General features: G+C 38.1%; 1 protein-coding gene across 1 annotated transcript in view; it reads right to left on the bottom strand.

Moving 5' to 3' along the window:
• The window catches only part of ror2 (receptor tyrosine kinase-like orphan receptor 2), a 245078-nt gene that overhangs the window by 50519 nt on the left and 171790 nt on the right, over nucleotides 1-22769 (bottom strand). Inside the window, 2 exon segments of the mRNA XM_028804876.2 lie at nucleotides 6046-6082; nucleotides 12478-12765. Of these exon segments, the coding sequence (XP_028660709.1) occupies nucleotides 6046-6082; nucleotides 12478-12765 (325 nt within the window).

Raw genomic sequence — 22769 nt, 5'->3', positions numbered from 1 at the left:
TCATGCAGTGCGCTGTTACTTGTATGGGTATAATTAAAGAAAAGTAGTCAGAACTGAGTGAACATGTAATACTCAAGTCAACTAGTGAAAAGGAATGGCTGGCAAATTTTTGTTTAAAGAAAATATAACCTATAGGGGACTGACTGCAAGCGTAAAACGTCACATTCCACAACTTCTAGTCAGAGGGTATGTTAAACTTGACAACTAAAGATGTCAATGTTGCTGCCTAAAAATGATAAATTATACAACTAGAAATAGCTGGGGATGTCAAATAACCCAGCTATGTGATTATTTTCCAGCAGTTTTATACTTCCAAAGAATCATGCACTCGCCCATTTTTCTGAGAGCTAAGAACACGCTACCTGACAAAGCCAAAGTTGTACGAAGGGTTTACATGTATAGTGACTTCAGCCACAATCTCTGCCCTTTTTTTCAATTCTGTCAAGGCACAAAAACAGAAAACATCAAAGAGATGACCCACTCTTCTGTTTGCAAGGTGCATAGCACCCATGTCCCTTATTCTTCATCACTGCTTTACATTCATTGGCACTCACAGGTTGTCAGCATTCATATACAGTACACACAGCCCACCCCTACGACTTAACACAAAATGAAACCTGCTTGATTTTGTCATATCAAGTTGCAGACTAATTGGACAGAGTTGTTGGGTATGTGAGGCTACACAACTCTTGGTCATAGGAGTGCACTGCGGCTACCCCTGAATCGCTATGATTATGAATTGTAAATGAAGTCTACAAATGAACATTGCTAGATTAGTCATGTAATGTGACATGGCCTTAAGTAGTTGGACTGCTAAATACCAGATAGATGTTTAAGCTCTCAGTGCTAACTGGTTGATCCCAAGCAAGTTACTTCATATTCCAATGATTCAGTATATAAAAAATGAGCATATTATATTATGAATCTTAAGATGGTGTTCAAGATAAAAGGTTGTGGGGCTGGTAATAACAATTGTACTTGAGTAAAGCATATTAGGAAATTTCAAATTAAAATAAGAATACACCTGTTTTTCAGGAGCATTTTTAGAAACATACATTCACCCCAAAGAAGATGATAAAACTCTTACTGGAGAAAATATTTTTCAAACCAGTTTTTTTCTTCATAGAAGTTTTCTGGGAGCTGGAGGGAAATTACAAAAGCAATGGAAGCTCTAGTGGTGTTTCTTCATAAGGATTTCTGTGAAATGGTGTTATACCCACAGGTCTTTGGTATTTGCTATATAATGCTGGATCTGCACTTTTACCAAATGGTGGTTCTAAATCTATTGAAGTGAATGCAAACTTTTTGTAGGAATTTAAGTTTCCCGCCCAAAGGGATCTCTCAAATGGTCAATTTTGAATTGACTCAGTGTGACCTAGCTTGAGTGTCCACTATAATGAACTTATCTGGGACTCATCAGCCTTTCAGTACATAGTGCTGAGACAGGTTCTGTAACTCTGTAGTCTTGTAAAATAAAGTCCCAGGCTTGGACAATGAGCAGAAAAATAACACATATTCTTTACATATACATGCACTCAAAAGAAGCAACTTTTGTCAGTTAATGAGATATACTGATGTACCCTAAGAGGCTTCAAGTCACCCTTGGGAGATCAGTACTGCTGCCTTCTGGAGAGGGAAAAACTGTCTTCACTTTAAGTTGGGCAAAGTCCCTACTTAGGCGTCTGATGTGCATGGTTTTCACATGAATATTCTTGCATACTGATACACTGAAACAGCTTGGCTGCCTCTGACCATTGTTTAGACTTGCAGACAAAGAGCACAGCACCTTATAGGGACCGTCATCACAGAGGAACCATTTAAACAAGAAGCCAATAGGCTGACATCTGGTTTCATTTCACTTAACTATGCTGCAGTCTAGGAACTGCTATCAATCAGAGCAGCAGAGCACAAGGCAGACCATGGCTCAGATGCCCCTTACTTTACAAATTCATGAAAACACACATTATAAAGAAACAGCAAAGTTTTTAGGGCTACTTCTAGATTGGTGGTGCTCTGCTCAGTCATCACGCAGCCTCTGCACTTTTATTAATTAGCCATTAGCCTTTAACGCAAACAATGTGGCCTAGTGGCTAATGTTCAGAAGTGAAAATATGAGAGTTCCATTTAATCCCAACAACAAACATCTCTCTCTCACTTCAGTAAAATATACACACAAACATTTATACTGCTTTATCATTAAAAGGTTTAAAGGGAGATGGACCCTATCTCATAAGCACTAGGCATAAGGTATGAACCAACCCAAAAACTCACCCTAAACTGACCTGGTGTAAGGGTGGGCATGCATGATTAAGCCCTATGGCTCCTGGTTTGTGCCCAGTGCTCCTGCCCTAACCATGACATGGCATTGGCTTATGTGGGGTTCCCAATGTTAATTTATAATATAATATTTTGTATTTGATTGTTACTGAGCTGAGAAGTATCACATACAGTATAAAGGTATGTATGTAGATCAGTATATATACACCAAGCACATTGTACCATCTCAAACAGGACAGGTCTGCTCCAATGTTTAACACCACTTTGGTGCCGCTGAAAGCCTAGCTCTTTTGAGCTTCTATCCAGGAACCCTCAAAGAATATGAAGAGTGTTATGGATGGACCAAAAATATCGGCTAAGACTACTTACATACATGCTGATAACTAACACAGACCCAAATAATTACCTGCCCCCTGAACTATGTCCCTATATTATATTCTCAATACAGGTGGTCTGCAAAGCCCATGCAAAATTACAATTTTTCAATTTCATAAGCAGTCATTTCAAAGTGAACACACAGTACTGAGAAATGAAAAGTGTTGAATACAGCACAGTCAACTTATCTATAGAAACTGAAAATGAGCTTGCAAATGTTTAGAGGACAGTCACCTACATTAACCTACCCTTTCTCTCTTTTATTGTATCCCAGCTATCTTTGTTTATTTTAATTGATAACCAAATCTTCTGAACTGACAGTATAGATGCCAAGTCTTGCAGTCAATCTGTTCCAAACAATATTCAGTTCATTTCTACCACTGTTGAACTTTTTCACTTTGATTTTTTTCATATATTCGAATTATCATGACTTGCACTTATCTGGTTGCTTTGAATTTCAGTTCTTATGTGCTTTATAAATAGCTTATAACTGGATACTCTGTGAAAAAGTGCTTATAAAATAAAGATGAATCCTACTACGCAAGCAAGATCCAGTGATTGATGAATATTAGTATTGTATCCAGCTGATGGTGATGAGTGAATTTTCTTTTCAACTAGGGGGCTTTACTTCCTGCTCACTTCGCTCACCAACACCTGGGCCTGCGCTATGCGCTAGCCTCTTTGTGGTTCTGCTGCTCGTGTATGGGGATGCTGCTACATATGCATAATAAAACTAACTATTTTACATTACAGCGAGTAATTAACCATATTAAAAAAATACTAAAATGTAATCATTTGAAAGTAAATTATTTTTCATGTTGCATTAGAGGTATTCATTGCTTTATACATTTTCTTTCTGTTTGGCTTTGAAATGAACACACAAAAACTTTTTAAACTTACACTTTTACTGTAAAATTTAAGTAAAAATTTTTTGAATTCAATTTTCAGCAACATTGCCTTGAATTTTGATTCTGTATTTGGACTTTCATCATGACAATGCAACATATAAACTGCCAATGATTGAATTTCGTTTGGCTCTGTGATTTGTTAATTGTCTTTGCAAAAGCTATTCTAACAGGAAACTGTTAACTTTTAATACAAATGGCATATTAAGATCTCCTTTGTTGTCTAATGTTATCCCCTGAAGATGTACTACATTACCTTTCTTGGAAACATCCTTCTTTCTACTGTAATTCATGCGATGTAAAACCGGACAGTGTTAACGGTTGTAGATATTCTTCAGGATATTGTAAGTTGTTGTTTTCATCTTCTACACCAGGGGTAGGCAACGTCGGTCCTGGAGTGCCACAGTATGTGCAGGTTTTTGTTCCAACCCAGTTCCTTAACGAGAACTCAATTATTGCTGATGAAGCACATATTGCTTAAGTGACATTTTAATGCTTCATTTTAGTGGTCTCGCTTGTTAAGGTTCTCCAACCTTAATTGCTTATTTCAATCTTAAACTGCTGCATTCAGTGTTTTAATTGCTCCTTATTAGCAATAAGATGTAAAAGACAAAGCAGCCAGCAGTTCTCCAGCTAGCTTTTTTCCAATTACATCTGTGTGTGTTCATCATGCACTGTTTGATTTAATAAAACACTTAATAGAAAAATGTGACAGACTGAAAATGATCTGTTTTAGGCTTCAAATCATTTGGATGATATCCTTGGAAAGGAAAAAAATCTACGATATAAAAGCCTTACATTGCACAGACTAACAAGCCATAAAATTAAATAAGGTCTGAGATTGGCAATGATTGGTTTCTAATTAAGCAATTGGGTTGAATGAAAACCTGTAGCCACTGCTGCTCACCAGGACCGACATTGCCTACTCCTGTTTTACATCTTATTGCTAATAAGGAGCAATTAAAACACTGAATGCAGCAGTTTAAGATTGAAATAAGCAATTAAGGTTGGAGAACCTTAACAAGCGAGACCACTAAAATGAAGCATTAAAATGTCACTTAAGCAATATGTGCTTCATCAGCCTCGTTAAGGAACTGGGTTGGAACAAAAACCTGCACATACTGTGGCACTCCAGGACCGACGTTGCCTACCCCTGTTCTACACGATCACCACCATCTGTTTCAGCATAGTCTATTGATACACATTTAACCAATTTGTAACCGATCAACATTTTTGGCGTTAATTCGTTTGACTTCATCGTTTCTCAGTGCTAGGATTGCCTGTGTACTCATTTTTTTCTGTTGATAACCCTTCATGATGAAATTCTTCAATAAGATTTGGACATAATAAGTCTTCTTTAATTGGGAACTTAAAGTGAGGAAAACGTTAAAATTTATGAGTTGAGAGAGCAAGAACTGTGTCTGTCAAAAGCATTCACACGAATGAGAGGTGAGATTACCGTGTGCATGGCTGAATATGCTTGAGAGGAGAACATGACTTGAAAAACTCTCATGGCCAAAGTCTCGACTCGTGGGACCTGAAAAAATCTCTTCAAAAAAGTATCGTCTCATCGCAGGATTTTTTTATATAATAGAGAGATTTATTTTCACTATGGTACCATTTTCAGTAGAAAGCCTCTGAACATTAAAACATTCAGATTCATTTGGTTTATGTACTTATACTCAAGCAGAAATGCCTGCATGCCAGGGTGAGTTTTCAGATGAACATTAATTTGTACGATTCCAAGTTAACCTTGTGTGTGTGTGTGTGTGTGTGACACATTTGGGTCACGGGGTTCCTCCCTGTGTTGTGCTGAATCCTGCCAGGGGAAAGCCCAGCAAAGTTTGATCTTGAAGCAGATTAAGCAGGTTTAAGAATGTTTTGTTATGCCATACTTTATATCCCATCAGTTAGTTAGCTGTATGGCCAATCAAAGAAAACTCTTGGACTAAAATAAAGGCAAGACAGGTGCTGCAGTGATGACATCAGAGTATGGGTACAAGAGAGAAGACAAATAATTAATTTCAAAATTCTGCTTTTCAGATTAAAAAATAATAATTCCCCTCCATCTCATCTTCTGGGTAATGCTGCGACTTTACCAACTGCCTGGTAATCTCAGTACTGGGATGTTCACTATCTTAGGCCACTCTAAAGTAAGTTGAACTGGTCTTTGATCAGCACTGCTTTAAGTTTACTTCTGAAATGAGATCCCTTTTACAAACAAAATGTAATGTATGTTTTGTAACCTTAGTTATTTTGTAATAGGTTTCCATTAACCATATTAATTGTATCATTAGTAATTTTAGGAAGTCTGCACTAATTAAGATGATTGCATTATGAATAGATAAAGAATAAAATACAAGTAAAATTATTTCCCCCCAATGTAAAAGAATGTGAATTTCATGCATTTTGTGTGTGTTTAAATAAGAAAAGAACAATCATAAATTAAACAAATGATGATGGCACAAAAAGGAAACAAAATACTTACTGGTCATTGTAGTTCGAGCCAGGAGTTGGTGACTGTCCTGTAAAGAAGAAGCATAAATAGAAATTACAACTCTGACTGTTGTGAAAGAATCCAAAAAGCTGCTACAGAATGAATATACAATCATTGCCAGTCTATGGCATCTTGGTAGACTCCTGCAAAAAAGAGAATTCAGGAAGTCAGTGGCAAAATGAAATGATTAAGGCCTCTGTCTTACAACTGGAAAGAACTATGAGAAACCTAGAGGAAGCTCCTCATCTAGCACACCTAAACTCGTATTCCAAGAATAATGAAATACCCACATTTCACTAGCACCAGACACAATCTATTGAATTTGGCTACCGCCCAGTACATGGGGACTAAGGCATTAACGACTTATTTAAATAAGCAAGGAGACAACAGAAAGCTGCCCAATACACAGTAGTGTCAATGAGACACAGATTAGGAAAAAAAAAAAAAACAATGGAGCAACGTATGAAGGCAAACACAAGCTTGAATTTGTAATCAGTAAAAGGAAAAAGAAAAGTTCCACTTTAAGCCCCCCACTTTCTATTGGCCACCAACTAAATTGCATAGATGCTTGGGTGTTCTTCATGGATAAACACAGAGCAGTTACGAAGAACACAGAGCCAAACATCTTGAGAAAGCACAGCTGGGAAAGGCTGGCTGTTCATAAACACAGCCTGGGCCGTCAAGCGGAGGGTGATGCTGGATTTTCTCTGTACCCTCGCCCAGCAGCTTTTGTGTTTACAATTTCTCTGTGCTGTCCAGCATGCCTGTTTACATCAGAACTGACGAGTCATCCATCATGGGTGAGCAGGACTCCTGGAGGCTTAGTGCCAAGCAGGAGGCATATCTTTAAAAAAAACAGCTTGTGAAGGAAATCAACCTGCAGAGCTTTTCAGTCAGCACTGAGAAATGAACACGCATGCAAGTATGCATTCCCAGACCCACTTAATCCAGTTCCGACTGTAAATTTAAGGAAAACAAAAATAACCACTGATTTATTAAAAATGTACCATTCCTCACTACAATTACTGCATTATACATGAAAAATAATATAATGCTGGAAGTTCAAATACCATACCTGCTAAAAAGGGATGGCACAGTTGCACAAAGGTGTCATGGACTGGCAGTTCTGAGTGCAAATCAATGTCCCCTTGTCATCTGTGTACATTTCTCCCCTTGTTTACATGTGTTTTCCTCCAACCAGAGGCAATATGTGGATGTTAGTTTAACTGCTGACTCTAAACGGCCCCATTAGTGTGTGCTGAAGTGGGCCCCGCAATAGACAGACACCCCATCTTGAGTTGGTTGCTTATCACAGCTCACTGAACACAAGGCAGACATCTTCTCCCATCATCCTCGAATTGGATTAAGTGGTTTTGAAAATGTTATTCCCAGAGTGTTCCCTGCTCAATACTCCCCTTCAGACCTTCCACCATTCCCAAATGACCATGGTTATTGATAACACTTCTGCAATATGAAGTTCAGTTTCTGGTGTTATTCAAAAAAATTGTAATTTATAGCTTTATGATATTCCAGACTCTATTATAACTATAGTCTGCATACTGTCAAAAAAAAAAGTTGGCAGACCCTGTCACTGAAGGATTTGGTCCTGAAAGAAATCCTCCAGAAATAATACAAAGAAAGGTGGCACCCTGGAAAGAATGCTTTGTTCATGTGCTATGGGAAATTGAGGAAAAACCCAGCTTTCCAGGTGGAAATTTTGAAAGTGCCTTTAAAACATAACAACATAGAACATAGGAACATAAAACATTTGATAAATGAGAGGAGACCACTCAGTCATCCAAGCCTGTTTGTTTAGCTAATAGCTAAGCTGTCCCAGTATCTCATCCAGATTATTCTTAAAGGTTGTCAAGGTTTCTGATTCAAGGAAGTGGCACCTTTTTTCATGAATTGTTCACTGTCTCCTTGACTCCCACTTTAAGCTTTTAATAATGTTTACTCCTAACCAGTTCTAGTTTCTTTCCTATTTTATTAGTAGGCTTTGGAACTTTCCATACAGGACTTTTTCATTGTCTGTGGGTTGGCACCCTGCCCAGGATTGGTTCCTGCCTTGTGCTCTGTGTTGGCTGGGATTGGCTCCAGCAGACCCCCGTGACCCTGTTCGGATTCAGCGGGTTGGAAAATGGATGGATGGATGGATATTTGTATCCTGCTTAACAAGATGTGCCTTCTCTTCCAAGCTATATCTCCAAGTGGGAAAATTCAGAGATAACTTCATTACCCAAATTCACAGAGATGTGACATAACACTGACCTGCCACTTCATTTCAATATTTAAAATAAATTGTAATAATTGGAGCAGTTATAAATGTAATTTTCAGGTGGTTTATATTTGGAGATATGTAATAAGCACCTCACACGTTTTGTTTACTTTTTATTTTTGTAAATAAAAAAGGTCAAATCTTTAATTGTCATTTTTTACAGATAAAGCAGAAAATCAGCAAACATCCAAGTGGAAATACACAAGAGCTAAAGACGGTGGGAATGTGTGATGTAACATATGTTATCTCCAAAAATTCACATTGCCCTTGAAAGCTTCAGAAGTCTGCAGTAATCCCGAGGATATGACAGAGGACCTGCAGTGTAAAGAGTGCTTTGTGGTCAGAGAAAAGTCCGGTGTTGAAAGGCTCATTTGGTGGTGATTTGCAAGAGGTGGATTGCTAGCAGATTAGGTGGTTTTGGACAAGAAAAAGAGAATAACAGAAAAGAAAAAATTAAGTTGAAACCAGATGGTTCAAAAATATTGTCGTCAAAAACAGAACATGAAGCAAGAATAGTAGTCAAAAATTTTAGAGCAAACTTTAAGAAAATCTCTAACAAAAAGTTGTGCTAATCAACAATCTCAGATGAAGAAAGAACATCACCGCTAACCACCAACTCAAAAATGGCAGCATCCTTAAACAAAGTAAAATGGTGGCACAAAATAATTTTCATGATTTTTTATTAGGTATTAAATTCAAAAACTGATATCATATTTGGATTCTTTGTGCAAAAAAAAACTTTAGGGGTACACAAAATCCATGTAGAAGATGACAAAAAGGCTTGCAAACAATTAATACTGAATTATTTCATAACAGGTGGAATCTTTTTTTTTTTTGCTTTTATTAACTCCTTTGTGACCTGGCATTCACTATATAGTCGTGGGTCTTTTGTAAGATTTATTACAACAAATACAAATCACAATTTCTGATCACAAAATTCATGTCCATGTTTGTGTTTTCCCAAAGCTCCTGGTCTTGCAGGATGTCTTCAACTGGACTAAATATCATTTGTGAAAGCAGATAAGACAGGGGTCTCCAACTCCAGTCCTGGAGAGCTACTGTGGCTGCAACTTTTCATTCTAACTCTTTTCTTAATTAGTGACCAGTATTTGCTGCTAATTAACTATTTCCCTTTATTTTAATGGACTTTTTTTGAGACTCTGACCACTGAATTGATTCTTTTTTCCTTAAACAGCACCTACACATAAATTTGATGTGAAGTGAGCCAACAGATGACCAACTAAGTTTTGGCCTCAAACTCCAACCTTCATTCAGTTTCTTATTTTGAATCCAATTCTCATTGCTAATTAAATCCGTTATTCAATTTCATGGTGCTCATTCTGCCATGGCAGACATTTCCAAAACTGTTGATTTTCTTTTTTAAGAGCGCTGTCAAAATCACCATTACTGAGGCATTCACCTTTCTTTATTTTCAGTTATAGTGTGATGGACGCAAGTTATAGTTTATGTGTTAGTTCATTTTGTGTCTTAATATTGTTTGGTTGCTAATTAAGGAAAAAAGAAATAATTAAGAGGCCTGAGTCTTAAGTTGTGCATCAATTAAAATTAAAGCAAAGAACTCATTAGCAGCAAAATCTGGTCACTAATTAAGAAAAGGGTTAGAATGAAAACCTGCAGCCACAGTAGCTCTCCAGGACTGGAGTTGGAGACCCTGAGCCAAGATGTCAAGTTGTTTAACTTTATCAGTGGCTTTGTTACAACATTGCAGCTCAATATCCATTTTGCACTCTGAGCTCAATGTGAATATGCCGAATGTTTAGTGGACCATGTGTGGACAGCAAACAGTAGAGGTGGAGGAGAAATGATACAAGTATCAGTATTTTACTTTTTTAGCTTTTGTGGTTTTATAGGTGTAAGATGTATAACAAAATGCAGTCTAACAGACAGTACCACAAGTATCAGCACTGCTGAATAGGCGCCTATACCCAATGTTCTGTGCATATTTAACTCCAGCATTTGATTTCACTTTGCTTTTTAGTGAAAAGTCAAGCAAAATGACACCTTTTATTGGCTAACTAAAAAGATTACAATATGCAAGCTTTCAAGGCAACTCAGGCCCCTTCTTCAGGCAAGATGTTTTAAAAAGTTTCAGCTAAGTTTACTGTCAAAAAGATCCAATTTGCAAGCACTGTTGTATTAAAATCGCATACCCCACAACACTACAAACTAGAGCTTCCTTTCAGGAATACTCGAAGGCTGATTTATAAGTACAGTGATACCTTGAGATACGAGTTTAATTCGTTCCGTGACCGAGCTCATAAGTCAAAATGCTCGTATCTCAAATCGATTTTCCCCATTGAAATTAATTGAAATGAGATTAATTTGTGCCAGTCCCCAAAAAACCACCCCAACTTTTTGTTAAATATTTTCAACATAAGAAAAATGTATTTATAATGAACAAATATTGTATACAAACAAAATAAAACCTAATACATAAAAGAGAATCTAAAGAAATAAACAGATGTTGGCGAAGCCGATTAGCGTATTGTAATGTTTTTTTCTTTCACTTCACTTTTGCTTAACTTAATTTTCTTCTTCACTAGTTTTTTTCTGTTTTGCCACACTTTCGTCACTTTCATTCTCAAGGCGTTTCAATAGAAACCTGTCCAAGGAGATTTGTTTAGTCCTCCCCTTTAGAATGTTTCTGAAATGAGTTAGACAAATGTCATTAAATAGCGCCGCCGCACGATCAGTTGTAACTTTTTCAGGGTGTTTCTTTTCTTTAAAGTTCGAAACTTTTTCCCACATTGCAAACACTTCCTTTATCTCACTTTAAGAGATAACCTCCTCCACCATACCAATCTCCTGCAGAACCTCCGTATGTTGCCGCGTCTGTAGTTCCGTCAACTCCTCCGTCGTCAGTTCCTCGGAATGCTCTTTGATGGCTCGTATTTTGAATTATGGCTCGTAACTCAAGGCAAAAAATTGACCTAGTGATGGCTCGTATCTCAAAAAACTCGTACCTTGGGGAACTCGTATCCCAAGGTACCACTGTAATCAAAGAACATCAGCAAAGCAAAGACCTCAGCTGAAATTGCTCATCTTATACAAGCTCCTGTGGACATTTTATTTGCTGTCATTACGGCTGACCAAAGTCCATCTCTGCCTGAGCAGCAACAAAGTTCTGCAAGCAAATAAAAAATGAAAAGAAAGGCAAGAGGAAACAAAACATCAGAGGATGTTTCTCACCTTAATGGTAGTTAACATGACACTTTTATCAGTATTTTAGAATTGTATAGTGTTTGAAATTTAATAATTTGTTGGGAAAATGGCAAATTGATGGTCTAAATGTACCTCATGGTAACAAGTGTGTAGCCCCAGGAATTTTAAATGTGCAACAGTTCATATTCAAACTAATTTTTAAATATGAGCCACTGTAATTTAAATCTCCATTTGGTTTATAGTCCTATCACCTCACTAAGACTCGTGTAGGACAATTGTCAGATTTTGTACCAATAAGTATGTTATGTTCTGTAATTGAATATTCCCATTTTGGGTGGCACGGTGGCGCAGTGGTAGCACTGCTGCCTCGCAGTTAGGAGACCTAGGTTTGCTTCCCGGGTCCTCACTGTGTGGAGTTTGCATGTTCTCCCCGTGTCTGCGTGGGTTTCCTCCGGGCGCTCCGGTTTCCTCCCACAGTCCAAAGACATGCAGGTTAGGTGGATTGGCGATTCCAAATTGGCCTTAGTGTGTGTGGGTGTGTTTGTGTGTGTCCTGCGGTGGGTTGGCACCCTGCCCAAGACTGTTTTCTGCCTTGTGCCCTGTGTTGGCTGGGATTGGCTCCAGCAGACCCCCGTGACCCTGTGTTCGGATTCAGCGGGTTGGAAAATGGATAGATGGATGGAATATTCCCATTCTTACTTTCACAATATAAACTGAAGTGGGATGGATTGAATAAAAGAGTTTTAGTGATTAGGTATAACAGTTAACTTTGACTTCAGTAAAAAAAAAATAAAGGAATAAACTGCAATGCATCACAGAACCTATCTGTAAGATTTTAAAATTTGGAAACCATTTAAAAATGCAATATTATCATATCATAACCTAAGTAATATCATATCAAGGGGTCCATGGTAATTTCTACCCTTGCAATAAACATCATTATCGTAAAAACCAAACCTTACCAAGACGGACAAAGAGCACCCCAGTGGCTGATATGGTCCTCACGCTATTGGAAGCCACACACTGGTAGTAGCCTGTGTCTGTGGTGTCCAAATCTTGGATCCGCAGTCTGGAACCCATTTCTGTCTTTCTTATGGATATCCGTCCCTGTTCCAAAACAACTGGTGCATCGTTCTTCAGCCACCTAATGCTGGGCGTTGGGTTTCCAGCCACCTTGCAATGCAAAGTGGCAGTCTGCCCTTGAAGTAGGGTGTTGTTATTCACAGGCTCCAAGAAATATAGAAAAAAACCTGGGAAAAAAAGACAAACAAGGAGGTAAATTTAACACAAATGCATAAACCAAAGCATGACTCTCTTATTACAGTCCTTTCACTCTCTAGCTTTGAGTCTATTCCCTATGAACAATTCAGATACTTTTTTTTTCCCCGAATAAGACAGAGCGCTTTCCTGGTTGCATTTTACATTTTTTTCTAATTGTTTCCCATGATGTGGATGCATGTTAATCACAGAGTACGGTAAATTAAATTTGAGAAGTGATTACACAGTGTGCCAGTTGGCCTCAAAGCTGATGCCATAATCTCATTACTGCAATAACAGTCAAGCCGCTAGAATCAACATAGGGACACAGAGTCTAGGACTTTCTGTATAACTAGCTTCTTCCTACACAGGACACCTTATGACCTTTGCAAAGCAAACATGAAATATTTAATATGAAGCTATTTATATTGGCAAGGAACACTCATGACAACAAACAGGCTGCTGTATTCAGCCTGTATAAGCCAGCTACCGCTTGTTAAGAACGGCGACAGCAGTTTTTTATTCAAAAATGTAATACTTGAGTATAGTGAGCTTCAAAGTCAGCTTGACCCAGTCGTGAAATAATGATCACAACTACAGCAAAAGCATTAGCCAGCAGAAACATTTAATGACAGAATGAATTTATCACCTTGAATTATAAAACATGTATGATGTTAACAGGGGCGGCACGGTGGCGCAGTGGTATTGCTGCAGCCTCGCAGTTAGGAGACCCGGTTCGCTTCCCGGGTCCACCCTGCGTGGAGTATGCATGTTCTCCCCGTGTCTGCGTGGGTTTCCTCCGGGCGCTCCGGTTTCCTCCCACAGTCCAAAGACATGCAGGTTAGGTGGATTGGTGATTCTAAATTGGCCCTAGTGTGTGCTTGGTGTGTGGGTGTGTTTGTGTGTGTCCTGCGGTGGGTTGGCACCCTGCCCGGGATTGGTTCCCTGCCTTGTGCCCTGTGTTGGCTGGGATTGGCTCCAGCAGACCACCGTGACCCTGTGTTCGGATTCAGCGGGTTGGAAAATGGATGGATGGATATGATGTTAACAAGACAATAGTCATTGCATTACAAGCAACAGGGATTCAAAGTTTCAAGACAATGGAAGACAGTGCTACTGCCTGACAACTCTACAATCCTGCGTCTGAAGCACAGCCTGGGACCTGTCTGTGTGGAGTTTGCTTGTTCTTCTTGCGCCTGCCTATGTATTTTCCAAATAGCTCATTTCTCCTGCCATACTCAAAAGACATGAAGCTTAATTTAACTGGAGACAAAAAGTAGTCCATTATAGGCGAGTATGTGTGAATGGGCCCTGTGTTGTGTCCATGATTGGTTCCCACCTGGTGCCCACTCTTGTCAGTATAGGCACAGGCTCCTCCAGGTTGAAACCTGAATATGTTTGTTAGATGATGTTTGGGTGGTCTGAACATTTTCAAAAAAATATTTTCTGGACTTTAGCCCCTGGCTACAAAGCCTCTATAATACTTCAAAAATCAACTTTGTTTTAAAGATAGTCACTGCATTGCCTAGTATTAGGTATTACATAATAACACCTCAGTCATTCTGTATAATTTAGAATGCCCAGGAAGGAGCTAAATAGACAGCTGGCCTTTGACCTTCAAAGGTTTATTTTCTATAAAGTTAGCCATCATCTTCAAGTTTATCTCCTTAGATCCCTTTTTGGCCTTCAGTATATTGCTTTATTGACTTTGTTATCTGCTAAATTTGGGGGATGTTTCCAGTATTAAAAGCACTATTGAAAACTGATCTGAACTAAGTACATATCAGGTAACAAACCAGCCAGCAAATTACTTTCATAAAGAAGCTCTTCAGTTATTCACATCATTTTTATTCATTCCTTGACAGAATCTTGGATTTGTATTTTTGACTTTCGTTCAAGAGCCACTAAATCACCAACATTTATCCAGACTAGAGCAAAGGAAATATTTGCATGTCTGACATGGAAAATACTATAATTTTTTCTTTTTTCTTTTCCGTGCAGATAATCAGTGGATTGCTACATGTTACAGAATATTTATAGTGTGTCGTTAATCATTTAAACATGAGAGTCTTTTAGTTCAGCACAATTCTTATTATTGTCCTCTTCTAAAAGGTTGATTTGTACTTTATTATTGGAATGTACCCATTAGTTACAAAGAAGACACAAAGCTTTTGTTACATAAAAGATGAAACATGTATCATGTGGCAACACCACTATACTACTTCAAAGTGACACTGGCTCATATACCAGTAACACTCAAACACCCAAGGCGTGTTTGTAAAAAGCGACACACATAATCTATGACTCTTCACTCCCCGACTTGCAGTTCACTCAGTCATAGTTCTTCATTCAGACAGGGGGCTCGTGGATAGGATGTTGGACTTTCAAACCTCAGAGCAGCTGATTCAGTCACAGTGTCTGGTTTACTTGTTTATGTTTCAATTGTGAAAAGTGTGCATAAACAATCGTAACACACACATATGTTCTCTTTTGTAATGATACAAAAAAAACTTCTGCCTTCTCCTTTTGATTTGATACCTTTGCCACTCCATTTCTCAGGAGCAACAGGCTCAAGGCAGGAACTGACCCTCGAAGGTCTATTATGAGTTAAACAGCACGCCTTTGGACACGGAACACAGGACACTTGAAGCCCCTGCTGTCCTCTTTTCAATCCATGTGTCCCACTCCTAAAGGAATAAATCTTTGCTTGACTATATAAACCAGAGAGATTATTGATAATTTGATCATCTGTTGATAATGTTTGGTTTGATAATATATAATCAAGAAATCGGTTGCAGTTCTTTTGAAATACATCTTGTTTACACTTGCCAATAGACAATTAGTTTTTTGTAGATTAATAAGTTTTCCTTTTTTCAGCACAACTCCCACTTATTTATTTGGTCTGTTAAAAAATATCCTGCACAGTGTGTCCTCATCATAACCTTCTTGAATATCAGTAAAGGTAATCAAGCAGCAGAGATCTAAAAGCTGATTTATATTTCTGTGTCGAGCCAACACCGTAGGTATTCCATCGCTCATGTAGCTGATGGCATAGTGTGATACACACCTCCTCAAAAATGTGACTCAAATGCTGCAGAGACCCCTACAACTCTCAACGGACTGTTTGGTAACTACATTATTTCCTGAAACACATTTCTTTTCGTCTTCCAGCGTGCAAGTTGGGGAATGCATGGAAAAATGTGAGGAACAAATATATTTGCCTATGGAAGAAAATGTGTAACAAAGGAGTGGTGACCCTGGAGCGCAAAAACTCTGCACTTTAATGGATCATTCGCTTTTCTTGTGTACTACAAACCCACCCAACTAGCATTATGGTACGTGCCTGTGGTGTGGCATGACACAGAAACATAAACTGCTGTCTACAGCACAGCCTCTGTGTATAGTAGAGTAGTATAGTAAACTCGATGCGGAAGTGAAGAAAGGGTCAAAACCTGAAGTTAATAATTCATTAATTGCATTTATATAGTGCTTTTCGGATTTACAAAACAAACTTTTCCTTTTTTAATTACATGCTTTTCTGTATTTTCTTAACAAACTTAATAAAGATGGCTTCTAACATATACCAGTAACTTGATCTAAAATACAATGACTGCCAAGAGATTACATGTAAAATTTTGCACGACTCATGTGCCAGCAAAACATGAAGCCTTCACCACTAAAAACAGTAAAACAGACAAAAGTACAGGGTGGTGCATGAAAAAGTAGCCCCACACATGCTAAGGAGCTGTATTGTAATTTTAACGTCACAAATATAGTCGAGTAAATCTTCTAGTTTAGTTATCTGTGTGCTGGAGAGAAGACATTTTTTATTTATTGGAACAGTGTATTTTGCTTGTGGAAAAATAAACTTATGTAGGCTGCTTAAAGATGACACTTGAAGAATTTATAGAACAATATCTTCTGGAATGAAATTCTGGAAAACACAGAATTTAGCAATTAGTGACAAAGTGGTGTACTACTGGTTTTGTGAGAAAAGCACTCAAACCAAAAAACCCCAGAGATGGTTGTTAACATTGAGGACTGCATGGAAGGAAATCTTTATAGGCTAACGTGGAGATTATCACAACAAATGAATGTGGTTCAGTCACGTCAGAGTGTACTTTATGATTTAAAGGCTACTTTTATATGCACCACCCAATATGAGTAACACAAGATACAATGAACTTCAGATTTGACTACACAATGAAAGGTCTGAAATGTGAAAGTTGTAGTAGACGAACCACTCTCTACATTTACAGAAGGCTAATAGGAAGTTAGGTTTTATATCATGATGTATGGGGTACAAGTCAAGGGGGTTTTGTTAAGGTAATTTAACACACTAGTGAGGCCTCACCTGGATCACTGTGTACAGTTTTGGTCTCCATATTACAAAAAAGATATAGCAGTACTACAGAGAGTCCAGAAGAGAGTGACTAGGCTGACTCCAGGACTGAGAGATATAAGTTACGAAAGAAAGAAAGAAAGAAAGAAAGAAAGAAAGAAAGAAAGAAAGAAAGAAAGAAAGAAAGAAAGAAAGAAAGAAAGAAAGAAAGAAAGAAAGAAAGAAAGAAAGAACTGAAAGTTTTCAGTTTAAGCAGAGATTAATTGGTGACATGATTGATGTTTTTAAAAAAAACATCAGGGACATAGGGACACAGATGGAAACTTGTTAGGGGGAGATTTTGCACAAACGTTAGAAAGATTTTCAACACGTAATGAACCACAGACACATGAAATCAACTAACAAGCAGTGTGGTAGACGGTAGGACTTGTGTCCCCTTCAAGAATTGATTTGATCTCACTTTGGAGAAATTAGGTGGATAGGATTGTCAGACCGAATGGCCTGTTCTTGTCAAAAAATGTGTTAATGTTCTAATGGTTAATGTTTATTTCTTGAACCCTGACAGTCCTGTATATGTGTTAATGTGTTTTAGAAGAAGCTGGTTGTATCCCACGCTTGTTCATCTCTGAGATGTGTTGTTCGCTATATGTGGTTATGTCTAGCAAGCCCCTATTCATTGCAAAAATGTTGACAGCTCTCTACTTTACCACCTAACCATACACAGATTATCATTTTAAGTCCATGCCTATCAACTGATATTAAATACTATACATTTGTCTGATATTCTGTAGACTTTTGAGCAAGAGTTTAAAAATGAAACAACCAAATACAGACTGGCTGATTGACTTGGCCATGGGGCTAAATTTTGTGCTTTTGAAGCCTTGTGCTAATCTGCTAGAATACACAGTAACAGTCTTGCCTGAGGCATCTTGTTTCCATCTAATAATAAACTGAAGTTGTAGAATGGTAACTACAATGTAAAGGAGAAGCTCACAGAGAAATATGTACAAATCTGCACCAAGAAACATCTGCAGCAATTCCAACTAGGCTAATCCAAGAAAGGTTACCTTATTATTTCTGTCCTCCTTTCAGCAGCCTTCTAATTATAAACTAGCCTTTCCCTCTACTTACATCAATACACATGCACAGAATAAATGCTCAGCTTTTAATAAGGTCTAAACCCAAGGATAGCAAAAGTAAAAAAAGACTCTTCTCATATCCTTCACCGCAGGGGAGACAACACACGTCACCAAAGATTTCACAGATACTGTACTCAACTAAAGCCTATTCTTCTTTGAGGAACAAAGTGGAGCCAAGCACTTGGCAACTGCCATTCCCAAACTTTGGTATGCCTGATAGAACAGTAAAGCTGTGATCTTCCTTATAATAATACTTCATTGTAAAGCATAAATGTAATTAAGCACACAACCGCCCCAACACCTTTCCTGTGCCAAGAAATGAGGTGGCAGTGCTTAGGCCTGAACATTCAAAGGAGTGAAGAAAATGCAAGTTACATTTCATCCAATTATGCATAAAATATCACCTGAATCTTTATACTGTACAAACAAAAATAGATACAAATACAGAAATAAAAACTAGCACAAAGTAAACTTTCCAACAAGCAGAACAAATGCCACTGGAGAAGATTTAATAAACAAAGGGCCGGAAAGGCACCCATACACCTTAGGGTGAATGTCATGAGCTCCACAGACTAAACATTGAAGGTTGTGGAATACGCAGTGTTTGTATGCTCCTCTCCCTGAAGGCGTAGGGAGTGAAACACTGGAAAAACTGAGACAGGCATCACTACTAATAATTACACCGGTGTAGTTAGCATGAGCATTACAAGGTTGAGAGACAGACCTTCTCATTGCCATCCCAACTAAATGCTAATACTCCCCGCACCATTGACTCAGTCACCTTGACTGGTCATACTGTTAAAAGACATCAAGCATTTGATGGGCTTCCACTTCTTCCAACAAAAGTTCAGCCAGAAAGGATGCTGGGCCAACATAAGTAACTTTTGTGGTCCGCAGCACTGTTTTCTTTTGCTGGTATTACTCAAACTTGTACTTAAAAGTAAATCAGTAAGCAGTCGAGTACAGCTGAGGATCGGTAAAATGCACTGCAACGTTGCATTATATTTCATGTGGTTGGAAAACAAGTGAATGATCCACGCTGACTTGTTACCTCAGCTAATATTAGAAGTACGAAGTGCTTCAATTATGCATCACAAAGAGCTATTAACCGCTGCAACTGCTGGATTATTTTGGTAAGTAACACAATGCAGTGAGCAAAATTTTATGCACTTAGCAAAATTTACATTATATAGCCTAATGTAATAATATGCCAAGATGCTATACACCTTAACTGACAACATAAATCTTTCGTTGGCATTTCAGAATGTCCTTTATACCACAACGTTTTTGGAAAGCTCAGCTGTATTTAAAGATGGTTACATAGTAAGAGATGCTCTAGTAAAGGTTGGTACTTCTCATTAATAGGCAGTCTACTGAGCACCTTTACACTCGGCCACACAAATGTGCCTATGACTCTGTCTTGGTGTTTTGTATTAGTTTCCTATTATTTGTGTTATCTGGGACCACCTGTGACACAGTTCATTAACTTATTCTTCAAGTAGGACATTTTGTAAAAAGTTCTTATCCCCTAGTGCCATAGTTTAACTTGGATCTGGGCAAAGGTTAGATAAAAGTTCATATTGGTGGGGTAGCACAACTAGCTAAATGGGAAGCTGTGTGATGTTGAATTTAGTAATGCTGTTTCAGGGATCTTGTGTCCTGGGTTCAAATTCCACATGGAGTTTATATCATTCTCCCTGAATTTGTTTGAATTTTCCTCTGGGGTATTCAGAATTCTGTTCACAAACCCAAAAACTTGATTGGCAATTTCAAATTGGCACTGTGTGACTGTGGGTAAATCCAAGTGTGGCCTCTGCAATGGACTGGTAACCTTTCTGGTGTGCTCAGTCCTGCCAAGACAGACATAACCTTGAACTTGATTAAGAAGGGTTGATAATACTATGGAATGTTGTTGCTGCAAAGACTGGTTTACCTGCTCTGGTATCAGATGTTTTTTGTACGTTTTCTGCCCTTTGATAGTCACTGTGTAGTTACACAATGTAATAATCAGCACAGAATTGAGGGTGTAGAAGTGATTGAATCACTAGGGTCAAATGACTAGAATAGTATACAGTTCTCAGTGTTTTGGAAGAGCATGGATGCCAAGACTAAAAACTGTTAAGTTTAACTTTGGTAGGGCAAATTTTGAGTAAATGAAGAAAAGTCTAAGGAGGATAGGCTGGGATAAGCTTTTAAGTGCGGAGACAGTTGAGGAGCAGTGGAACAGGTTTACAAACGTCTTACGTGTAATGCAGGACAGATACATACCCAAATTTTGGATTAATAGGAAATTTACAAACACACCACAGTGGCTTAATAAAGAGTTAAAAAAGAAGCTGCAAAGGAAAAAACAGCTGCATAAAGTGTATAAGACTAATAACTACAAAGTGAATCATAGGGTGCATGAGGGCAACCATTAAGAAGGAAATTAGGGGGGCTAAAAGACAGTTAGAGAAGAATATAGCAGATAAGATAAAAGACGACCCAAAGAGAATCTTTCAGTATTTTAGTAGTAAAAGAACAGTCAAGGAAGTGAAGTGCATCAGAAATAGTAAAGGAAAATAAAAAATACAGACAGTGAAATAGCAGATGCTCTAAAACTTGCATTTTTTGAGGTCTTCATCAGTGAGGAAGTGGAAAACCTCCCAACGGTAACAGGGACTACAAAGCAAGTAACTGAGTAATTTGGAAATTGTAAAGTAAGAAGTACTGCTCAGATTAAAGAGCTTAAATCGAACAAATCACCAAGACCAGATAATATTTACCCTCAAAGTTCTTAAGGAGGCTGGCGTGTACATATATAAACACTTGGCACATATTTTTAGGAAGACATTGTGCACTGGGAAAATTCTGAAGGACTGGAAAATAGCAAATATTACCCCGTTATATAAAAAGGGTGACCAGGCACATCCAAACAACTATAGGCCAGTAAGTTTAACATGCATCACAGGGAAATTAATGGAACAAATTATTAAGGATAAAATTGAGCAACACCTGGCAAGGACAGGAGTTATTGTGAACAGTCAGCATGGGTTCAGAAGAGGAAGGTCGTGTTTAACCAACATGCAATGATGTACGATCAAAGTGGAGCTTGTGATATTATTTATCTGGACTTTCAGAAAGCATTTGATAAGGTGCCACATGAGAGGTTGGGCATCAAACTAAAAGAAGTGGGAGTTCAGGGTGATGTTTTTAGATGGGTGCAGAATTGGCTCAGACACAGGAAGCAGAGGGTGATGGTGCGAGGAACCTCATCTGAATTGGCCGATGTTAAGAGTGGTGTTCCTCAGGCGTCAGTGTTAGGGCCGCTGCTATTTTTAATATATATGTATATATAAATGATTTAGATAGGAATATAAGTAACAAGCTGGTTAAGTTTGCAGATAATACCAGGATAGGTGAATTGGCAGATAATCTGGAATCAGATGAGTCATTACAGAGGGATTTGAACAGATTTGTTGCAAATGAAATTTATGTCCGCAAATATAAAGTATCACATGTAGGAAGTAAAAATGTGAGGTTTGTGTATACAATGGGAGGTCTGAAAACCGAAAGTACACTTTATGAGAATGACTTAGGAGTCGTAGTGGACTTGACATTATCAACTGCCAGACAGTGTTCAGAAGCCACTGAGAAGGCTAACAGAATGTCAGGTTATATAGCGCCCTGATGTGGGGACTAGGAGTCCAAGGAGGTTATTAGGTGACTCGGCTCTTTCCAGGGCTATAGGGGGTGAATTATGAGGACAGATTTAACCAAAAGAAGATTAAGATTGTTTAAAATTATGAAGGGAATTAGTATAGTGAATTTAGACTGTTATTTTAAAAAGAAATAATCAAGGACACAGTTAAAAACTTGTTAAGTTTAAATTTCATAAAAATATTAGGAAGTGTTTCTTCACACAGAGAACAACAGACACATAGAATAAGCACTGCATAGTGTGGTAGACAGCAGGACTTTTAAAACTCGACTTGATGTTTTATTAGAAGAATTAAAGGATAGGAATGGCAAGCTTTGTTGGAATGAATGGCCTGTTCTCGTCTAGAATGTCTAATATTCTAATGTACACAAACTCAGTTCCCACCTCTAAATGAACAGGTGTCCTGAACATGCCCACTAACCAACTAGTGCCCCATTAAACAAATAGCTTGGAATTTCTCTATATTAGAGCCAGATGGTCTGTTGATACTGTATGTGTCCCTGCAGTTTCAAGTAAAACTAGATTAAAGAAAGAGGAGTTCACAACGTTTACACAGAGAGAGAATCAGAAGATTCTTGCTAAGAAGCTAAATTTTGGTGTTGGTACTCAGACAAAATAGCCTCTGTTAGACAAAGGTTGGGTCAGAGTAGAGAGGTCTGGAAGGAGAAATATTTATGGCAAAAAGTTAATATTAACTAAAATAATAAAGGGAAATAATAATAATAATAATTCTTTGCATTTATATAGCACTTTTCTCACTACTCAAAATGCTCAGCAATTGCAGGTTAAGGGCCTTGCTCAAGGGCCCAACAGAGC

This window comes from Erpetoichthys calabaricus, chromosome 7 (genome assembly GCF_900747795.2).
Source record: "Erpetoichthys calabaricus chromosome 7, fErpCal1.3, whole genome shotgun sequence".
Taxonomy (NCBI): Eukaryota; Metazoa; Chordata; class Cladistia; order Polypteriformes; family Polypteridae; genus Erpetoichthys; species Erpetoichthys calabaricus.
The sequence above is the reverse complement of the archived record's forward strand: the minus strand, read 5'-3'. Positions and strand labels throughout refer to the sequence as shown.